Source organism: Bombus pyrosoma, linkage group LG12 (assembly GCF_014825855.1).
Source record: "Bombus pyrosoma isolate SC7728 linkage group LG12, ASM1482585v1, whole genome shotgun sequence".
NCBI lineage: Eukaryota > Metazoa > Arthropoda > Insecta > Hymenoptera > Apidae > Bombus > Bombus pyrosoma.
Genome location: NC_057781.1, coordinates 3,345,269 through 3,367,947, shown reverse-complemented (window position 1 = coordinate 3,367,947; position 22,679 = coordinate 3,345,269). Strand labels below are relative to the sequence as shown.

Here is a 22,679-nt window from a genome sequence, read left to right as displayed (position 1 = left end):
TGGAGAATTTTAATGAACGCGAGAACTTTAAAAATCCGATAGCCACATCTCCTGACGTCTGATCTTATCGTTCGTACTTCCACGAAGCTCTACATCCGCCGCTTGTTTCGCCTTGTAATCAACCCTGATCTCCCTTAGTAGGCGACAACTGTTAAACTTGGGGAATGCAAAAGTATGCGACAGTATATATTAATAAACATAAATTTGCAAATACCGTGGAAGTACTTAAAGTTTAAAAGTATTTAAACGTCAAGGACAGAGAATTAACATTTTCAAAAATAAACTATGCTTCTTAACTATTTAACTATTGGCCGAAATACCGTAACAAAGTATAATTATTTTTTAATAAAGGAAAGAGAAATAATCGACGATTAAATCAATTTCAAAATAATCAGAATCACGGATAAAATTCATTTCACATCATGCGCAACGACCTGACGTGTAATTGGCATTTTCCTTCCTGTGCAGGCGACATCGACGATTGCCTGGTTGCCCCAGTGGCTCAAGGACAATTCACACCTCTACCGGAAGCTCTTTGTTGGGCCATTTTGGAGTTGACTTCTCAGAGGCAAGCTGCCACGCTCGACACGCTCAGGTCCGCCCTTAGGAACGCATTTCCGGCGATGCAGAGACCGAGCCGCGAATTAGTTTACGACGCCCTCGCGAAACTCATGCAAGAACGAAAAATTTATCACACGTCACAAGGTTACTTTGTCGTTACGCCCGAGACCAGGAGGCTGAGGCGCGATTCCAGCAACTCTAGGAGATGTTCCAGAGAGGTGAGCGGATCGAGAGGTCAGGGTAGCATGCTCATGTCCAACGACGAAGCTATGGCGCTCGTACACGGTGAGATGCTAACCCTGAGGGACGGCGACGTGACGCATCAAGCTGTGCAGACGAATCTCGCAGACGTTATTTGCGGAGGTAAGAAATCCCTGAGCTCACAGAAGGTTCTCTTACTTTTCTATTAGATTTCTTCGCGAAACTTCGTCGACAAGAAAGATTGCAAATCGTGTGGAATTTGTTTTTCAATTTCTTTTATAATACACAAAGGCTAAAGAACGCAAGGTACTACTAATATTACTAATTGCAAGAGAATTATTGTTGGTGCATATGAAATTTCAAATGAAATAGATTTACGTAAACTGCACGTAGTTTATTCGAAATATTGTACATGTATTTAATGAAAAGTAATATCCACGTGATTCGATGCGCTTTCCCAAAGACTAACACAGTTACGTTATTCGATTTTCATTATCAGTCCTCGAATTGAAGAACTCTTGAATTGAAGTTTTTTCTTCATTTATAGCTTCATTTAAAATAATTTTGTATATTAAAACATCATCCGGGTCGAGTAGAGGATGTCTTTAACCTTCCCCAAATGCTATGTCTTCGGTAACTTTCATCTTATTTCTTGCAAGTTCTTTAAGTTCGTATAAAGAAACTTAAATATTCTGATTATTCACGGTGGTCGATAGAAAAATCTCAATAATTCTTTGCGTATCCTTTTTGCGATAATCATACGTAATATTTAGCAATTTTCTTCTTCAACCTGATTCATAATTATTGACAATGGGAAAACACGTATTTAATGACTGACATCTGTTCATCGTTCGTTTAAAGTTTGGCGAAACGTTTCATAAAAATTGCTACATTGAATTCAAAATTTAGAGGACCTTTACACATACGCATCGACTTTTAATGAAACGTACGTATGTACGAGCGAAAATATTTAACAAAATCGCGCGTTTTCGTGTAAAAGATTAGCCAGGAAACAAAGCCTCTCGCGTCGCGAAGGAACTTAATCGCGGAAAGACTGGTCGATCGTGGCAAACTCGTTCGGCACGTGTTCGGGGATCGTTCCGAGTGTCCAGGAGTAGTATTCGTTGGCTCGGCTTGCACCGGCAGATCTTTTTCTCTAAACTCGATGGACGAGTCCAGTGCGTTTATGTTGTCGTCGTCCTTGGCAGCCACGCAGTCCCGCAGCGGAAGACGTTGCATTCCTACGCCGGATCGGATCGAAAAATTGTCGCGATTCGATTTAAATTGCGCCACCCTTATCTTGGTATTTAGAGTGGCTGTCGTCTCGGTGGCGAATTTATACCTAGTGGTACGCTTTGAAATTAGAAATTCAAATGGAAACGCATATTACCAGAGAACTATATAAAAAAAAGTCTTCTTTATCGAGTATCGTGCGTGCTCTCTCGCTATGGTCAACGCGATTTCAGCATTGTACGATAATACTCTTTCCATATATTGCCCTGTACTATCAGCGTTTCTCCATTGCCATCCGGTAATAGCTAAAATATCGCGTGCAGCGATGTTACATTGTTACCCGCGCCATTGATCGCCGCCAGACACCATGAATCCTTGCATGCGATCGTATTTGCTAGCTTGAAAGCACGCTTACGTTTCGTCCACGTCCAAGTCTCGCAGTTGTAGTTGTGATCGTCGTTGTTGCTGGTCGTGGTCGTGGTCGGTCAAAGTTTTGGAGCCGCGCAAACTGGAATTTTCTGGCGCATTGACACGGAAACACCTTCAGCACCTTGCATGTTTCGCCTCTTACATACATCAGCACGTGTATGGAGGACGTACACGCGAGCATCGGTACACACAACAAGAAGAGAATAGCGTCCGTGCCAAGTCGACGATCCCTGGAAAGCGTTTAGCACAGCCGATATATTAGCTATTGGTCACGACAATGTCTACCGTTACACACGCTGTCGAGATCACGTGGGGGGGGGGGGGGGCCACGTATATAATCTTCCTACTTTTCTCTGACTCGTTTCTCGAGTGATTCTCACGCTGCTAACCCACACTCGGTCGTCGCCACCGCCTCTGGCTGTGTACCACGATGAAAATCAGGGACGAGGGTGTTCCACTTTTTGAGAACGCGATTCGAGATTCGCGGCTTCGAGCTCAAACAGTGCTTGGAATGGAAGCCTTCAACGTCATTTGGAAATCGAACGATCAAATTTCTTTGTTTTTTTTTTTTTTTTTTTTATTAATTACAATGGATTTTCACCCGGAATAAGTAATCGATATTTGATGATTGTAATGTTGATTCAATTGATGTTTGATTGGTATAGAACAGTTGCATGGGATGTAATAACTTCAATCGTTTGTGATTTATATAAAAGAATTGTTATATCGAGTACGATATAGTAGATAAGAATAAAGAAATTGTACGAAGAGTATCAAATACTAAATAGATTATAAGCTGTTCTTCCTTTATCTGATTTATGACGACAAAAAGCGATAAGGTCGGTGAGTGCAGTTACTGAGAATTTAAACAATTCTAAGCGATACGATTGTTGAATATATATGTAATATCGTAAATCCTTGGGGTAAATAAGACGATCGATTCTGGAAACTCGAGTTCATTTGGGGGAATAAATTAAATTATATACAATAACAATTAATAACAAATCTACTAAAAATTTTATCTAGAAAATTAAGAATCGATTTTCTAAGTCCTAAATTACCGTTCTTCTCTTGTGATCTAATCTATTCAGTAAAATGACTGCCGGTAAAACAAAGCAAAAGTAAAAATGTCGGTTGGCGGATAGTTTGAATACTATAGAATTTACATATAAATATATGTAAAAGAAGACACGGAAAATATGTAACTGTTGGTGTTTACAGGTAACCCCAACGACAAGGTTCTGTTCGCAAGATGTCGATCGATGCCGGGTCGCCTCGAGAGGCGACATTCTCTGCGACTTTGGGGATCCGCCAGACGTTTACCCAGAAGCGGAAGTTCACGGTCTTTGCCGCGAAGGCCAGAAAGAAGCGATACTTCGTCGAGCGCGGAATATGCGAGCACCGACAGCGCACCCCATAGTCCAACCAGTGAGTCGAATCGGGGAAGGGATTGTTTTGGTGATGGATGATCATTTAATCGAAACGTATTGGCTTTCCACTTGAGGCTATTACTTCGATCTGGATCACGTTCTTTATAAAAGAAAGCATCTCGTTTCGAATTTTATACACGGAGAATTTTCCTCCTTGCTATATTTCACGAAACAAGATATAAAAAAATATGTTGGAAGATACAAGTACCGAAAGCTCATCGCACTAGCACAAACATTCAGCGTTATAGCTTTTACTTAAAAAATATTATCATTCGAACGCTGAATAATTTTTACTTTCAACGAAATCAACTACCCAACCACGCTTTGCAGCTCTTCCATCTATCTCTGAAAACCTTAAGACGAAATAGAACGAAAATCCTGACTGAAGAGCATCTGCAGTTCCCCAAGTTCCTAAACCCGCGAACCACAGCTGAGCATCGACCAAAGAACGAAGCTTCTTAGTCACCTTTAGCTGGCAAGCCCTTCCTCGATCCCCGATCTTTCATTATGAAATGCAACATCGGTTCCTCTCTTTTTCCTCAAGGTTTTTCCGGTATTTTTTCAGAGAAAATAGGTCTACTCTCGAGGCTATTCCGACGAAGTACACGAAGAAAGGGTGCACCGTTAATGGGCACGTTCAGTGCTCAGTATCCTCCTACCGAGTGGTTTAATCCACGTGTCGTTCATCTACACAGCGTAGCCACGCAAACGAGAGCCGCTAGCCCTTCGGTGAGTTTTAAATCGGGACGATGCTCTCTACTAACGAAAAAAGAAAAAAAGAAAATGAAAGAAAGAAAGCATCCATGTTTTTGCTCTCGACAGACGGAAATTGAACGCGAACGTCGAGAATATATCGCGCGAGAACTCGAGTGGAGCGAGCCGGTCAGCTTAACAACGGAGTAACGTTTTCAGATGATGGAGGGTCTAGCTCAGTCACAGGCCAGTTTCCAAGTATGGGATGATTCGAGCTCGGTGCGATCCGCCACGCTGCCCAGGCGACATCGACGCCAAGCCAGCGGTGATTCCTCTAGTTTATTGGCGAACTCGACGCCCAGAAGTTCCAGACGACATCGATCACCGTGTTCGACAATGCCCAGATCAAAGTGCTCTAGTTTAAGCAGATGTACGTCCAGAGCTTCTGTCCTGCCGCCAAGTACCAATCAGGAACCGTATCAGAGTCGTAATCAAACGCAAAATGGTAAAAATTCGGCGAACTCGTCGCCTAGTAGAAGCGGAGGAAGTTCCGGATCAGTTAGAACTACGAATGCTAGCCCCGCGAAAACGGCCACGCTGGGCAGATCCAGCACGAGACAATCTAATTCTAGACGTCCCAGTCACGATTCCACTGGTAGTGGTACCAAATCAAACGGATCGCCTCAACATAAGGTAATAAGTAGCTTCGATTTAGACACGTGGTGATCGTGCTTTATCTACGGAATCTGTACTTATCGTTATCCTTGGCTCTACGTATCGATACAGTTTAATTCCTGGATTTCCAAAATTTCTATTTTATGTGTATTTGAAAATCTGTTTAGTATTGCACAAGTTAAAATCATATTTTATATAACAGCCTAGATCATTTACGAAATTTCACTTGCGAATTTTTTCGAAATGACTTCTTATTTGCTCTGAGAAAGTTTTTAAACGTTCGACTTAAAAGCTTAGATTCGTAGACTGCGATGAGTTCTAGGACTTTCTCAGATTTCTAGAAAGTTTAAAATAGAAAAAAAAAAAAAAGAAATGACGCGGACATAGATGGCTTTACCTACAGAAATGTAGATACACATACATATAATAATATACGTGATTGTTTGATAAACGTTCAAAGTTATAAACGTATGACTATAAATTTCAAATTCATAAACTCTCAAACACAGATTAAACGAAAGATCGAATAGCACGTTATCTTTGCAGGTTCTACAAAAGACATCATCCGGTCACTCGTCCCACTCCAGTGGAAAGTCAATTTCGAGCGGTAAACTCTCATCGTCGCCGTTGAAAACATCCACGTTACCAGCAAAATCCTCGCCGCTCAAAGTGGTGCAACAAGGATCTTTGACCCCGCTTCAAGAGGCACAAAATTCGATAACTCTACAGGTGTCGACGAATTTAAGTCCGGTCAGTCCATCGCAGGAACAACGTACGATACAGAATAGCGTGACGCTAGCCTCGAATGCGACCAGTACGACAACCATCTCCGGGTCCCCTGGCACAAAGATCTACGTGCAACAGAACAACTCGCCCATGAGATCCGTCATCACGTTTGAAAATGGCACGGTGAAGACCAAAGTGGCTGACAAGGAAACGATGGACTGCAAGGAGAAACAGGATCGGGAATTGATCGGTGAGAAACTCTATAAGACCAAGATAGACGAGGAGAAGCTATTCAAGTCGAAGCTCGACGAAGAGAAGTTGAACAAGTCGAAGCTGGACGAAGAGAAGTTGATCAAGTCGAAGCTCGACGAAGAGAAATTGAACAAGTCGAGCAAGCTCGAACGTCCATCCTCCCTTTACGCTTCCAAAGAGTCGAAACCGAGCCATCTCTTGTCAGAGTCCGATAAAGAGAACAAGCCGAAAGCCGACGAGGAAATGCCTAACAAATTGAAACTGACGAATCGTTTAAACAACAGCCAAGCTCATTTAATAGACGGATCGACCAATAACATAGACAAGAATTCTTTGGTCAACGAGCATCCTCCATCTGCGTTAACCAGCATGAAGAATACCAACGATGCCATGAACAATTCAAGGAAATTGAGTTTATCGTTATCGAAGGATGCTTTAAGCTATAGGAACCTTCTTCGTCCGGATTCGAAAAGCAACATTGCGTCGAATCCACCATCGCCTACCAAGTCGTTCGATGGCTTCGGCGGATCCTTTAACAACGTCTACATAGAGAATCTGGAAAGCTCGAAGCAGCAAAAAGCGCCGCAAGGTTCGGAACCGAATTTGGAGAAAACGGTCAGTCGAGGTGATCTTTGTTCGTATCCAAGCCTAAGCGACATGCAGGTTCAATTCACCAGCCTAGCAGCGCAAAAGATTCTCAAAGGTTGCCCGATTAACAGCGTGGACACGTTGGTTGAAGTCAACATGGCAGCTGCGGAGAAGCCGAACAACTGCGACGTTACCGTTCACACCGACTTTGGTCTCGTTTAAAGTTTTCTTCTTCGTCGATCATCAGGAAACCGGGCGTGGGTTTTTCACACGTTTTTCGTACAGTGAAAGGTTGAACTTTAGCACGATGAACTTCTCGGTATCTCGTATGCTTGCGTCGTGGTAGAAATGTTAAATAGCAAACGGAAGAACGCTGTACTGCTTAAGCATATAGAGAGAGCATTGTAACAGTTACCAATAAATAAACGTTTGTTATGTTCATCAAATATAGTATATGTATCGTACGATCGCACGTTATCTCTTTCCCCGACAGTTTTCACGATCTGATTATAATATTCACGTTAAACGAATCCCATGCGATTCTCATTGAACATTGTGCTTCCACTTGATCATCTATATGCTTACGCGGCTGAACGTTCTATTATATTGTGTAAAATAAAAGCCAGCCATTCCATAGAGAATATTCGTTAGCTTATTTCTAGTTGCTCAGAGCTCAACACTCAACCAATCCGGCGAATTCTATTAATTATCAAGCGTTGATTTAATACCACTTAATTTTATCCGCGTGATATTTAAGTTACAAAGCGATATTTGAATGCTGCTTGCATTGTCGTTTCACCTTATCCATCGTTATTGGCCACTCTCGTTTGAAAATATCGCATTTTTCGAATTATCACACCTTTCATAAAGATGTTTATTAAGAAAACAAACAAGTAAATATTCCTTTGTTAAAAATTATTTTCCATTGTTGCTCTTATATTCAGCTTAAAAATTATTCAGAAAACAATGCATTGCGCGCATCAAATTTCATCGTGCCTCCATTGCCCTTTCATATTCTTTTCTTTTTTGATTCTTGGTTTAGTTTCATATATTACGCAAAATGAACTATAAACGGGTACCACAGCGTCGTAACGTTAGCAGTTTTGCATCGCTTTACCGAGCTAAAGCGATTTGCTAAAGCAATACTTCACGTACGATAGCCTGACAATTTGCCTTACTCGAACGGAAGAAAAAAAAAAGATAATATTTTATGCAAATTCCAAATACTGCCAATTTCGTAGCGTCGATTTAGGATAGCGATCAATCTCGAGTCTTCGTGGAAGGTGTAAAAAAAAAAAAAGAAAGAACCGGTAACGTAACGTGCACCATTCGTTCATCTCGAATTAGTTGTCACAATGAACGAGCGTCTATATGCGTTAGACGATATTTTATTTCGGTTAATATGCCAAAGTAGAGAGGAAGCGTAGTGCAGTCAACTTTTTGTAGAGTTTAGAACATAGTTATTGACTACACGAACTATAATCAACGGCTATAATTAAAAAGTTACGGCTATAGATCGTCGCTACAATTATCATATTCATAATGAAATTCAATTAGAATGGGTCAAATTTTTTCAAAAGGAAATTCTCACGGATAACAGCTATACGTATAAATTTAATATCTAAATTATGCCCTTTATATATATATATATATATACCTCTGATAAAACTGCAGTGAAATAATTGGAAAGAATATTTCAATCGGAATCGTCGTTTATAAGAGAAGAGAAAAATGTAAATTTAGATTGAAGTTTGCAGATGTGTAAAACGTTTATACCGAATGAAATAATCGTGACGCGAGAGACAAAAGTCAACTGCCTACAATATCACGAAATTCTAGTGATATTACACGTATAACGAAAAGGAGGTGCATTATTTCCCCATTGAGAAAATAAGCGGTACCATTTTATTCATTAGAGCAATGGTAAATCTAAGTGCCAAAACCGTTAATAGTACTTAAAATCGCCTTAAAACACTTGCAGCGCGACCTCATGACGTGATATGACAACGAAGTCGCGATGTAAACGAGTTGTCCGTGTAACGTTCGAATTACATTATTCATCTTAAAAACGTCAAACACGTAGTCGTAAGATGGTAAACGAAACTGGGCCCTCATGAATGGCCCCTGCTTTGTACATTTCGTACGTTGTATTACCGATTAACCGATGGTAATTTCGATAAACCTCTGAGTCTTCCAGTTTTTGTGGAAAATGGAACGACAGCGACCGTGTTACGTCCTTATTTCTTATCAAAACTAACTTGTAGAGTACTTGTGTAATCTTGTTCTTAATAATTATAACAACGAAAGCGTATGATAATAAAGAAAATAAAAAAATACATACTCCTGTTATTTTTTCAAGCCGACAGTTAACAGATTAATAGATTTAATATAATTAATGCATTAATAGCTATTGATCTTTCTTTTATGATCTCTGATATAAAAATCAAGTCATCGAAAAGTAAACATTAAGAATGCACGAGAAAATAGAAATGTAAATGAAAACTAAATGATATACCGAATACAGCGCAAAATGGATTGAAAGATTTGGCTACATAGATTTGATTATGTTATATACGCAATAATCCTTACACAAAGCTATAGAACTGCTAACACTAGATGTTTTTTAAATCTTAGTAGTAAAGGCGAGAGCACTCATAAACCGATATACTTTTTCTCATTTTAGTACTTGATGCTGTTTCCAACATCTCCAATTTAATAGAGAACAACAGCTGGTTTAAACGATACGATTTTTTGATCGATTCGGTAATTCTTCTAAATCAGTAACAGCCGAGAGCAGTGTCCACACATTTTTGTATCTTCGCCGCACGTTCAACTCTTAAAACATATAAATTAATGGATTCAATAAAGCGTGTAATAAATGTTACTATAATAGCTCATTCATAACAACGACAAATCGTTCACTTATCGATTCAACTGTTCGTTTGCTAGTAGCACATACATACATTTCATAAATGTATTTATCGTGAAATTACCGATTTGGTCACTTTCTAGCTAATCTATCTTTTACAATATCCAATATCTTCTGTTGATTCTTATTCTACGACGGTCGGTAATACCAAAACATAATGAAAAATGTGTTTACATCCATCTTGTATGGCAAATAAAGTATAAGCATATGCTGTAAAATTATCGAATCAGTCAAAAACCGTATCATCTAAACGAGTTATAAACTGATAATGCTGGTAATGACAGGAATTAAAACTAAGTGCCATCATTGACTAATCGTTGATCATAGATGTATATACATACTTTACCTATCACAATATATTCTACCGTACCAACCACCAACCTTACCATTTTAATGTCATTCCCGACATTACCGATTTAGTGTAGAATAGAATTATTGACCTCGTCTATAATACCATTGACGAAGAATTCTATATATTCGTATACGGTATACTGTAGACTCATCTGTGATAATATTAAAATTTTAGACAGCATTTATAATTGTCATATGTAATTGAAACTAAATTCTAATAAGAAGTTAGCAACAAACTACGCCTAATAATATATATAAATTATAGATAAGATAAATTATACATATCCTTGTATAACATAAAAATCAACGATTCTTTAAATTGTTTAAGATATTACCATAAGAGAGTTATAACAAAGTCAAACGAGATCCAATCAAGGAGATACAGGACCTCTCTATAAAATAGTGAACTATTATTCAGATAGGTAATTTTAACATTAACATATGTCTTACTCAGAATAATACTGATGTATCTCCAATCTTATCATAAACGAAACCATATTACATGTTGAAGACAATTTTAAAGTATCGATATAACAAGGAAATATCTCCATTTATACTACTTTAATTATTTAATTAGGTCAATAATTTTAAAAAAGATGATATAGTTTTGCGTTGAATATTCGGCAATATTCAATATTTCACAAAAGCTTGTTTTTCAATATCAATACTGAATATATTTCGATTCTACTAAGCTTATATTAATATCAGACATCAGACATAAAATTAGTATTACTAGAGAACGCGATATGAACAACAGAATCCCATCCTAAGCTGATAAAACACAAAGAGGAAATGTTACTACTCACGGGTATAACAAATACCCGTGACCACTATGCTGGTTGAAAGAATCTACGTAATGCAACCAGACGGCGGTCTCGATTCAGACCCTTTACCCTAAGACATGATTGATTAACCAGAGGAACAAAAATGCATGCAACTTACGATTAGATGCGGAGAACGTTGTTATCAATGTTGGTGTGGCCCAAAAGAAACCGTCATCAAACTTTATCGTAGATGTGGAGGTTGTGAAAAGTCTTTAGTAAAAAAGAACGAGACTCTATTAAATTCGTTTTAGTGATAACAAACATTAAAATTGTAATAACGATAAAAATTGTAATTCTAATCTAAAAGCTTGAATCTAACTAAAAATGCAGATTCTAATGATTTCTAAAATATACTAAACGTTCTTATTTTACAGCTTAATATTGAGATTTTAAAATTACATCAAGGTTTTATTACAATAAAAAAAATAAAGATTTAAAGCTTCCATAATTATCTTTTTTCATCAGATCGCAGAGGGTAAAATAAATTAAAAACTTACCATTTTTGAGTTATGTAGAGGATGGATCCTTTTGAGAGAGGTTTTGAGTTTCTGAGAGAACGAATACTTAAAAAGCTATATATTATGAATTATTTAAAAAAAAATTATTTTAAAAAAAATTATTTAGAAAAATAAAAGACTACTATTAACGCGGCCATTTGAATTATAATCGACGAACAAACATTGACTGTAATTTCGCGAATGAATTGTATTTTTCATACAATATACTGTAGATACAATTAACTGTGACCCTAATTGTATTTACAATACAATTAATTAGAGCTAATGTGTAAACGCTGACTCCACTGATCGCATCGCGCACGATCACAAACAGTCTCTGAAATAAAAATAAAGCCATATTAGTAGGAAATTCTACCAAATGTCCAAATTGGACAAATTGTGAATGTAAAGAATTAAATAATAATAAAATAAAAAAAAATATTAGTAGGAAAGCAGAGGCAAGCACGAAATCAAGTAAAAAAAATAAAATCAAATAAAATATATTGTTCTTACATTCATTTAAGAAAATACAGCTAAATGTGCCAATTAATTATTAGTCACTTTTCATTAATATAAAATATAATGTATAAAATTTATTTTTTATTCAATTCATTGTTTAAGGATTCTAAAATATTTCTTACTTATATTTAATATAAGTAGAAATAGAAAATATATATAGTATATATATAGAAATAGAAAATATAATAGTAGAAGTAGAAAATATTTCTACTTCCGAATATTTATAAATATTTTCAAGAATTCAATTGTGAATATTTAGTATGAAAATTCAAAACATACCTGCTATTAATAAATTTTGTCACGTTTGATAAATACCTGATAATGCTTGCAATGAAAAAAGGTTATGAAATAAAATTCTACAACACTTCACAAATATTGGATCTAACATTAAGATCGAAACTTGTCCATAGTCATCTATCATTGCAACTCTTTGGTAAAAATAATAAATATTATTAACAAAAATTAGAAATAGCAAAATATACGTATGTATATCTTAAATATGAAAGAATGATTTCTTTATTCTTCTCTATTTTCACTTTGGTATTCTTAAAATGAAACTACTTATCACTTAATTGTAGTATATGCGAGTTAATTACACAATATCAGTTTTATATTATTACATACTGATTACTATGAAATAGTACACACATTCATAAATTACAAATATAGTTACAAAAAGTTGCTATAAATTCACATATATAGGTTTGCCTCTATCATAATAACTCAACATTACCAAATCTGCATTGAAAATATTTTTATTCCTTTAGTTATTCACGTAATCATATTATCATAATCATTATAATCACAAATCTATACTAAACAAAATTAATGATAATAAGATAAAGCTCCATGAAGTAATAATATCCATCCTGTGTCACAAATTCGTAATACAAGGATGATTCGATCAATCAGAAAACAAAAATGATAAACTATTAAATAAACATATAATAAGTAATTAAATAAAGCTGATGAAAGTTTATAAATATACTTACAAAGCGGTTAACGACGCATGTTAGATGAGGTTAAACATCTCAACTACTGTTTACAACGACGCACTAATACTGCACGCCAAACGTACGCGCGGGAATTGTTGGGGAAGTGGTACGAGCTTGTACGAAATACACACACATGTATTTTTCTATATATATGTGCACACAAATTTAATTTGATATGACCAATAAGAAAGAAGCAAATTGATCTCGAAAAAACTATGTGATTTTACTTATTTTCAATTTTATACAAATATTAAATGAAATATATAGTAAATGTTTAAATAAACACGTTGTAACTAAATGAAGTTGATAGAATAATATAAATGTTTACAAAATTCCAAATCATCGAATTGACTCAATTTTTTAACATTCTGCTTACATACGTGGTTATTATAATTATATTTTCGATTATATCAATTTTTTTATTTCTATTTTAATTACTACGAAAAATAAACGAATTCACACCATAATTTTTTTTCTTTCGTAACATCACTACATTTAAGTATAGCAGATGTAATGTTCCACTTTAATTAAATAAAACAACGTAAGTGCTTAAATTAATAATAATTGATATTGTCTTCCAAATATTAGTACCTCTAAATATTACTGTAAGTATTAGAGAACTAATATAATATTAATTTTAATATTAGGAATATATTACTATTTGAAAAACGATATTAAGATAAGAACTATTTTAATACAGTCCGGTTTAGATCATTCAAAATTATTTACGAAGTCCTTTGATAATCTAGACTGGACTGACATACCTCTCGGAGACGTCATGGGAAATCGTGTGATATCTCGGGAACATCACAGGATGCGTGTGTTTTAGTTTTATTTAATTATAAGATAGATACATATGTTAAGTTCATTGTGAGTCCATTGCGCACAATGGTACGCTTATTTAATTTGGAACAAAACATAAAAATCTCTTCTGTCTTGCCCCATGCGTTTATCACATAAGTCGATCTTACGATTTATCGGTTCGCAATCGCTCAATTCCTTCGAATTATTACGTGGCGTACTCGTTCGTGCGTATTTCGGATACGCACGGATCAGCGTGCACTTGACAACCTCTTGTATTCATAAATCGCTCGAAGGATCCCCTTATCTAGATGACTGCTCAATGACTACTTGCGGTTTGCATCGAGTCGCGGGAGTTCTCGTCACGACCATGGTGCTTACAGAGTCCAATTGAGGATCCTACCCGATTGGTGCTTCGGTACTCGGACAGGGTTAAGACCAGTAATTTGATGTCCTTCGTAATCCTGTTCAGTAGTTCATCCCACCGGGAGTGAACCCCACTTGTTCAGTCTAGGACTAATGCTTCGTAATCCTATTTGGTGGTTCCTCCTATCGGAAGTTCCACTTGTTTAGTTGGAGTGTGTCATACTTCTATGTGTACACGAAGGCAAAATCAAAATTTTGCCATATTTAATAGATACCTGAAAATTTTTAATGCTTGCTCTTCTTTACATTATCTCAATCCTTGACTAATCTATCGCAGTATCATCAGTCAGCAGCTCCGACGGTGGATCGTGTAAGTTTCGAATGACGAGACAAGAATCGTGTGATGGTCAATCCTGGAGTCTCCCGTTGAAACTTTGAGGTCTCTTGTGATACCGAATGCTGTCAGCGAATTATTGTACAATGTTTTTATAACGTAGCGTGGGAGATAGATGTTGCGTAATGTATGCGTCCTTTTAAGTTTTAGGTTTAAGTATTAGTTTTGACTCTCAGCTTAAAAGCCTACAACGTGCAATGCGTGCGTCATAGCTTTAATTAATCATACAATAGATATTCGTTAATAAATTATTAGCGCCAGTTGTAGGACACCGTGAGATATTACAGGGACATCGTGGGGTACCTGTGTTATATAGTTTAATTTCTTAAATTTTGTTCTAAATTAAGGTCTTTGATATGAAAAGCAAGTATGACCACGTCCTAGTGTACATTAGGTTGATATCTATCTAATATCTATTTTTAGTTTAGTTTTACATTTAAATAGGTTTTAGTTCTAAGATCTAAATTACGTTAATTTTAAACCTGATTGTTTGACGGCGTGAGGCAACGGCGAAGTTACTCTTTGTTTTAAGTATAAATTTTAACCTTAGTCTTAAATCTTACTTTCAAATCTTTACTTTTAAGTTGCTTTGTTAGTTTTAAGTATAGTTTTAGTATATTTATGAAGATTGAAGTACTTGATCGATACCTTTATCCACACAAGCAAGTTGTTGATGATTCTTTTGCTCTTTTCGTTTGTGCGCAATTTATCTATTTGAGTTATCCATAAATTGTGTTGCGAGTTTCTTAGATAGAAGTATGTAGAAGTGTAAAACTCCATACTTCGTTTACAATTCTATTTGTAATTTCATAGAAAACTTTACTCTTAATTCAAATCACTATACTATATCGAATTGCTAACGACGCATGTAACACAAAAATAGTAGAGGGTACGAGTGAGACCTACGAAAAGCATTGCATATCACATTTATTTTGTTCTTAGCACAGAGATATAGAGATAGAGTATGCGAGTCATACGTTACCGTGTAAGTGGGTGCGATATGGGAATAGAAAAAGAACGCTGCGCAGAGACCCTTTCTGTTCTTGTTTAATCAAATATGTACACTGACGCCAGTCGTTGTTCTAGGTTCGGTGCAGATGAGAAAAAGAAAGAATAAGAAATAAAATTCTTCTGTTTCACAAAAGAAAGGTACGTACATATGCATTTTTTTGTTCTTCCAACCCGCTGTCACTGCGGCAATTTGCCGTAAATCACTCTTGTCCGCTCGATATCGTTGCTATCATATGTCTTTCTTCGTTTTCCTATTAAGAACAACAATGGTAGATATAACAGATCGCAAAGGGATTGCGCGGTAAAATGCCGCTCATCTGCACGGAGACTTAGTCAATGATGTCACGTATATTCTGTTCTTTGTCAATGCTTTAGCCACAGACGGTTAGCACCCTCGCAATTTGTTTTGATCGATCGGTATTTCAGTACATGCGACACAGAGTCCCGTAAGATGCCAGGTTGATTTTGTGCCTCATCTGTAATGCTACTGCTAATAGAAGAACCAAATCTGAAATACCGATAGTAGCAAAGTTTATCAATATACAAAAATAAAACATATAGTTAGATAAAAATACATAATATAACCTTATATTCAAATTTTAAATTATATTATTGTTCACAATCGATTAAGTGCACTTGCTTCTTTTAGTCCATTCCAAACATCTATTAAATATATATATATATATATAGTTCCTAAATTAAAATAGCCTTAGTTCTATGACAAATTTTCCCTTTGTTATTCTTAACTTGGCAAATTGAGTAAAGTAACGGGATCTACTTTATTTCATTCAAACTTTAATAAATTGTACTTACAATTATCCCGGTAAAACCAAGAAAGTTCAAATTCATTGACCGTAGAACCGTTTAACTTTATCCCATCGACAAATCCCGTAAGAAAGCTTGCACGTGAGATTCTTTCGGCGGCTGGAGCACTTTCGCACAAAAGTAATGGCTATACAATAAGAATCGAACGCATTAGTTAATCCCGTTCCCGCTTTCCTTCCTAATTGCTTAAATTGCCGGAAAAGTTTAAGCGAAGCTGAGGCCACGCAAGCGCACTGAAGCGCGCACGCTGCGCCACTACCACTCTGTTAGGTAAGGTTAGATTAGATTCTACATCGTTTTCCAACCCTCTCCTCATGTTCAGTACACCCCAAGCTATCACTGCGGTCGGTAGGTTTCACCTGTATAATCACATCGACGAATGCACGCGCACACATTCACACACGCGCACGTTCGTGTATTTGTTTATACGCTTGCACGATCGCGTATTCGTTTTGTTGAACATCGATCTACGCGTCAATGCGATCATCTAGGTTATCAATTAGATCGGTGGTGGGTAACTAAATGAAAAGATGAAACCATAACTTTTGAATACAGTTTGAACGATTCGAATTTTGTCCAAACCGCTGTCAAAAAATTCCGGAATTTCTTTGATATACGATCGTCTTTTTCATAAATCGAGAAACGTATTATTAGACCAATGCGAAAATGCCTAAGAAACTTTGGTTGGACTAAACAAACTCGCATAGTGTTGTCGCGGCGGTGGTTGTGAAAGTGGCCGTGAAGATTGTTACTATAAAGCAGTCTCGACGGAACTAATCACACAGGGTGAGTAAAATAATTTGTAGTTCACAAGATTAATGTTTACTCTCGAACTATCTAAAACTTTTTCGTGTGGGAGCACGAGGATACTAAACTCGTGCTCCCTTAATGCAACTGATTTAAAGGTCTATGACTCAAGTACTTCGGAAGTTTCGCACAAACTAGCTCCCATAATAAATTTTTACTTAAATCAAGCTATACACCGGTTTTTTAAGGATTATACAGTCCTTTAATTTAGCGGAAGGTTCGCGTACAATTCACCGTAGGCTTGTACCTACACGTGAAACTATCGTCACGATTGTATCAAGTCCACCGTGTAATCATGTTTCAATCATGCATCAGCTAACTCAACAACAACATTGCGAGCACAACAGGGAAACCTTGAGCAAATACGAAACGAAAACTTGTCGGTTTAAATGTAACTGTGCACTGGTGGTTATAAATGTCGTAAAAGAAAAATAAACCGACAACTTTCGTTCACAGTACAGCCGTACCTATTAGTAGACCACGTAATCAAAAAATGCGTAAATGAAAGCACGAACGTCAGAAACGTGGTAGTGACCAGAAAAACCATGTGAAGAAGAGAAATGTAGGGTAGTGGAAAATAAAATGAGATATCATGGTCCAGGATGAATTGATATAGAATAATTCCTCAATCCTGGCTGCGAGTACCTGGCCGCGTGGAATGAACACGTAGAGGCAGCTGCATATCTGTAATCACGCAAGTGTGAGTGACATCTACGAATATCTGAGCATGACGCGCAGGCGCCTCCACCTGTAGATACGCGAGGCTAAATACTAGATTTATCCGTCGGTGGAACAGACCGCTCGACGGAGTATGCGGATCAATAGAATTATCTTTTTTTTCCTTTTCTCGCAAAAGAACGGATCCTTTTACCCTGCACTTTTTACCATTTGGTCCCAACGTTCGGGGTCACGGAATCATACAGCGCACCGTCGTACGTTGTAGCTTGCAGAGAACTAACTAACGACGAGAAGATCGATAAAATTACGTATCTCATTGAAAGAGTTCGCATTCGTGTCGCTCCTACTCTTTTCTTTTACTCGCCATAAGGAAACTCGATCCCTCGATCGTAGACATCGTGGAATTGTTCTTCTTTGAACGACTCATCCTTTTGCTTTCTACTACTTCAACGATACACATCAAGGGAGAAGTATCTTGGAGGTAGAGAGATGCTTCTTCACGATTTTCATTTGTGTCGAATGAAAGAAAGGAATACACGATCTCTTGGCGTATCGAAGTATGTGACGAAAAAATGAAGCAACTCGCTATATATGATATATTTCTGGATTTTGACAAACGATCTTTAAGAAAATAGACTTTGCAAGCTAGGACTGTGGCTTAAAAGGCAATTTAAGTCTCTTTCGAGAAATATTTTTTTAAATTAAAATTGTTCACCTTTCGCTAGAACGAAAATTAATTTGGATACGGAAGAAAATATAGGCAAAATACGTGGTATCATCGTCGTTTAGTTGTTCTTACGATAGAGGCTTGTTTAATCAAAACCGCTGATGTTTTTATTTATTCAACTCCATACAATATATGCCTGTGTATCGAGTAGCTATACACTAAGAGAGAAATAATCGATCTGCTGCAAAACTGTTGATAGTTGCCACAAAATGTTCTCTTGTAAATAAACAAATAGTCGAGCGTTTTATTTTCAAGGCATATAAAGGATGAAAAATCCGAGTGATCTCGTTAAACAATTTCACAGGGTCTAGCTTGGGCGACAGTTACAACTACAATACTGTTCGTTTCACCCTCGCATTTCCCTCGTATTATCTCGTGCTCATTGCTGTCGTGGCCGTTTTCATTGTTCTTATTATTGTTTCCCATGCACTACGACGATCCCTCCATTAATATCACGGCCACCGCCAACTCCCACCCACATCCCCCAACGTCATTAACATTAGCATTTTTATGATTATTAAGGTCCATAAGCATTATTATTTTCGCCGGTGGTTTCTGGAGACGGGAAAACACGAGCGGAACGCATCACAGTATTCCGTTATGAATTGCATTACCTTTTCAAAACAGCCATGCATTATACATACGTACGCAGGAGCCACATGCAAAACGATAATGCCACCCCCGTGGTCCAGCTGTGCCGGTCCTGGACGCGTGAAATGTGCAACACGGAATAGAAGAAAATAGGGAAACGCGATGGAATAGACGTCTGTCGGCCGTACAATGGTCGCCGTCGGGTCAAAAGTTCAGAACTTTTGTCATGTAACTACATATGTAGCTGAACTAGGAGTCGTATTGATCTCGAGCGAGAGCTGGACGAACAAAGTTCTTGGAGATTTAACGAGAGGCTCTTGGCGATGAGCTGCTTTCCAAACAATACTTCGTATGCGCTACTAGGAAGTCCGAACGAGCGCGCTTATGCTCGAAAGTAACTCCGTGCACCGCACACCACCGGTTCGCACATCGCATCGCTCGCCAACTTGCAACCTCTCCTCTTTCCTTCCCTTTCTTCCTCTTTTTTTCTTTTTTTTTTTTTTCGAGCCGAGTCGGCTTTGAGTCGCCACTGCTCTCTACGCCATTATCACCGGCTTTTTGGTCGCCTTCGGAGCTCGATCCACATAATGCCTACGCTTTTACCTCTCTTTACGACCTACGAAACGAGCCGGAAATGTCACAGCCGCGGTTTGTCGTTCCCTTCTATTCTGGTTGCGCTTTAGCGCACGGTGTAATGTCTCCTTTGATCGTCTCTCGGTGGATCTCGTGTTCTTCCTTCCCTTTTGCTAGATTAAACCTCGAACTGTTGCTTCGAAAGTCGATCATTTACCGTGATGATGCTTTTCCTTCTTTGATTCCATCGCAATATTCTATTTCCATGATGCAGTTTCAAGGGGCAAGCGTGTATTTTACGGATAACAGTTGGTCTTTCACCTCTGTTTTACCTCGTATATATGGGATCAGTAAGTAATAATGAAACCTGGACAGCTGCTGGTAAACTTTATTGGTGTATAAGTGTAATTAGAATTTTAGTAAATGTGAGCATGAAATTGAGCGATCTAGTGTAATACTACTATATAATACTACGTAATTATACCCGTAAATATACGTAAATTATACCCGTGCGTATAAATTCTTTTTTTAAAGACATATTTCGAAATAAGACCCGCTAATGCATAACTTGGGCACACGCTATCGCCTAATAACTAGTCTGATGTATCACCGTCAAGGCGTTAAGCTGTGCAAGACTGTGACCATATTTATAGTTATTGTAAGCCCGTACCGCGCTGCACAATCATAATTCTCTTCTAATTAAATCGTTAATTCCGCTGCAACGCGCTTCTTTTCAGTGACTCAAATTTTCTTGGCAGTAGGTAATTCAAGAATAATTAGTAGCATATATGAAGGAAGCTTACAAATTAGAAACGTGTATGCATATGGTCAAGAAAAGAACAGTGAAACAAAGTAAATCTGATTTTTCCAGTCGTATCGGATCAACGAACGACCTTTGTCTGTACATATATGCGATTCAAATTTATTCCATCGCCTCGAGGCGACGGTAAAAGACACATCAGAGGCGCGCACAGACAGAATGTGTCTTATCGATCCGTTCTATTGCGATGGTCATAACAAATTCATAGAGGAAAATACTCGACGATGCCGAGGGAATGGCAGAAATACACGGCGCATAGTGTGAGGACGCAGACACTGATTTCATCTCTTATCGTTAATCAATACACGAGAGACTTACCGGAGAAACGTAGAAAAGTGATTCTCCGCGAAATCGTTTCCGACTAAGGTATAACCATAATTGAAGGTAATCAGAATCAATAAATATCATATCCGAATAGGATCGTAAAAAAAACGTTAATTTTCCATGACATCCTTGTTTGAATATAAATACCCTTAGCTCGATATGAGAGCAATGATTCATCCCTCTGTTTGAGCTACTTTGCATTTTAATTTAGACGACAAATTTTACCTAACGAATTATTGCGTGATTTTTTAGAAATACATTTTTAGTTCTCTGAAATATAACATTCATCGATTACCATTTTCCATTTTTAGCGCATTCTTCTTCCAAAACGATGATACTGCGTAGCTAATAAAAAACTAGTCTCTACGCTGTTATTATCGGCTACCTATCATCCGAGAATAACTGTCGAAGATAAAAATACTATAGGCCAGTAGCCGTACATACGGTGAAACAATGTCCTGTCCAGCTATAAATATGAAAAGTCGCTATAACTGCGCTGCCTTCGTGTCATACTTATGGAAACTCGTAGTGTATTTTTGCCCGACTTTACGATAGCCTGTAGTTTCGTGCAATGTTTTCTTTCTTTCTTTTTTTCCTTTCCTCTCTGTCTGCCTAAAAATAAATGGGGGTGGTACCAACGGTAATCTAGAACATAGATGAACAATATCGTAGAACGAACACGTGGAGAGCAGAAATGCCGCCGGTATTTATAAAGCGTGTAATCTATGCGCGATATCTATCGCGTAGCTAATACAAATCTGCGAAATATTACACGATTACAAACACGACCGGTTACGTGTTTTCTCAGTACGGCGAGCAGCCAGCATGTAATTACTACATCGTTAAAGCTTCAGTAACCGTTGTTGCGCCGATAATTAATTTCCGCCGTTTCGTTGAATAATTCGCGCGATATGCAAGCGCCGCGTGTCGGAACGCGACGAGTGAAAGTGGCTGCCGCGCGTACGCAAAATACGCGCGACCATCATTACCGAACACGGACCAATAATGATCATCTGATGAAAATTTACACGAGCCTCATGCATACCGAACGCGGAACGTGCCGAAATTATCTGAAATCGTTTCGTTTTCGACGATTGCATGCTCGTTAATTAACATTGGTTTAGGCTCGATTAGAAGCGTTTTGCCTCCGATTAATCGATATTAAAGTCTATTTATTGCCGAGAAATTGACGCTTATTCCTTGATAATTACGTTTCTACGAAAGAAGTTACATTTTAAGGGACAAAGAGATGGACAACACAGAGTACCAACCGGAAATAACCGTGCTGTATATAGGTGTACGCCCGAATACATAGGCTAAACACGGTTCATTACTGCAGCATTCATTACGTACCTTCCGAAACGACGACCCTTCGTTGATGCTTTCACCGTTAAAGCAAGGTAGAACAAGGTCGCTTTTCTACAACTCTTACAGACTCCTTGAATAAATGAACAACGCGATGCGTAACAAGCCCCGCTATCGTATTTTCGAAAATGCTCTTGAAACGTTACTTTTCACGTTCAGAAATATAGTAGTACATGGTATCGAATAAATAATTTTCACGTCCTATATAACACTGTGGCAGAATTTGGAGCTTGCAAACGGTGAACCGTGTTTAAAGTTTGTTGTCAGCTCAGCGCTGACGGTTGTGTATGCTACAACGGGAAATTCGTAAAGTTCCTTGGTAAAGTAAGCCTTATTTCGTTTCATTTGCAAATGCTATTTGCATTTCGAGACGAACTTCCGTGAAGGTATTCTGTTCGTTTTCGTTTCATTCGTTGTACTCTGTAGCACGCTACAGTATATAGTATACCATCGTAAATATTCAATATCCTCGCTAATTAACGCGAATCTATCTC

At 37.6% G+C, this 22,679-nt stretch overlaps 2 protein-coding genes and 2 long non-coding RNA genes across 8 annotated transcripts in view; 2 read left to right on the top strand and 2 right to left on the bottom strand.

The window, feature by feature from the left end:
* The window catches only part of LOC122573576 (storkhead-box protein 2), a 111,464-nt gene extending 102,340 nt beyond the window's left edge, over nt 1–9,124 (top strand). For 4 of the 5 annotated variants that reach the window (XM_043740126.1, XM_043740127.1, XM_043740128.1 and 1 more), the window contains 5 exons: nt 469–924; nt 3,646–3,852; nt 4,399–4,583; nt 4,767–5,240; nt 5,769–9,124. In XM_043740126.1, the coding sequence (XP_043596061.1) occupies nt 469–924; nt 3,646–3,852; nt 4,399–4,583; nt 4,767–5,240; nt 5,769–7,010 (2,564 nt within the window). In that variant the 3' untranslated portion in view covers nt 7,011–9,124. The remainder of the gene's footprint in view (nt 1–468; nt 925–3,645; nt 3,853–4,398; nt 4,584–4,766; nt 5,241–5,768) is intronic. The other variant, XM_043740130.1, reaches the window with a different exon arrangement.
* LOC122573587 overlaps nt 1–13,145 on the bottom strand; it is a 130,837-nt gene extending 117,692 nt beyond the window's left edge. Inside the window, exons 1-3 of the long non-coding RNA XR_006318784.1 lie at nt 12,901–13,145; nt 11,390–11,726; nt 11,011–11,102 (exon numbers count right to left, since the gene is read on the bottom strand). This is a non-coding gene — a long non-coding RNA (uncharacterized LOC122573587). The remainder of the gene's footprint in view (nt 1–11,010; nt 11,103–11,389; nt 11,727–12,900) is intronic.
* Nucleotides 13,146–14,967: 1,822 nt separating this feature from the next.
* Nucleotides 14,968–16,399, bottom strand: LOC122573313. Its single transcript, XR_006318704.1, has 3 exons — nt 16,289–16,399; nt 15,622–15,983; nt 14,968–15,546 (listed from the first exon to the last, which is right to left on the bottom strand). It is a non-coding gene; the product is annotated as an uncharacterized LOC122573313 (long non-coding RNA).
* A 232-nt stretch (nt 16,400–16,631) lies between these two features.
* LOC122573321 (follistatin-related protein 5-like) overlaps nt 16,632–22,679 on the top strand; it is a 46,895-nt gene continuing 40,847 nt past the window's right edge. Inside the window, exon 1 of the mRNA XM_043739497.1 lies at nt 16,632–17,086. The gene's annotated coding sequence lies outside the window, so the exon portion shown is untranslated. The remainder of the gene's footprint in view (nt 17,087–22,679) is intronic.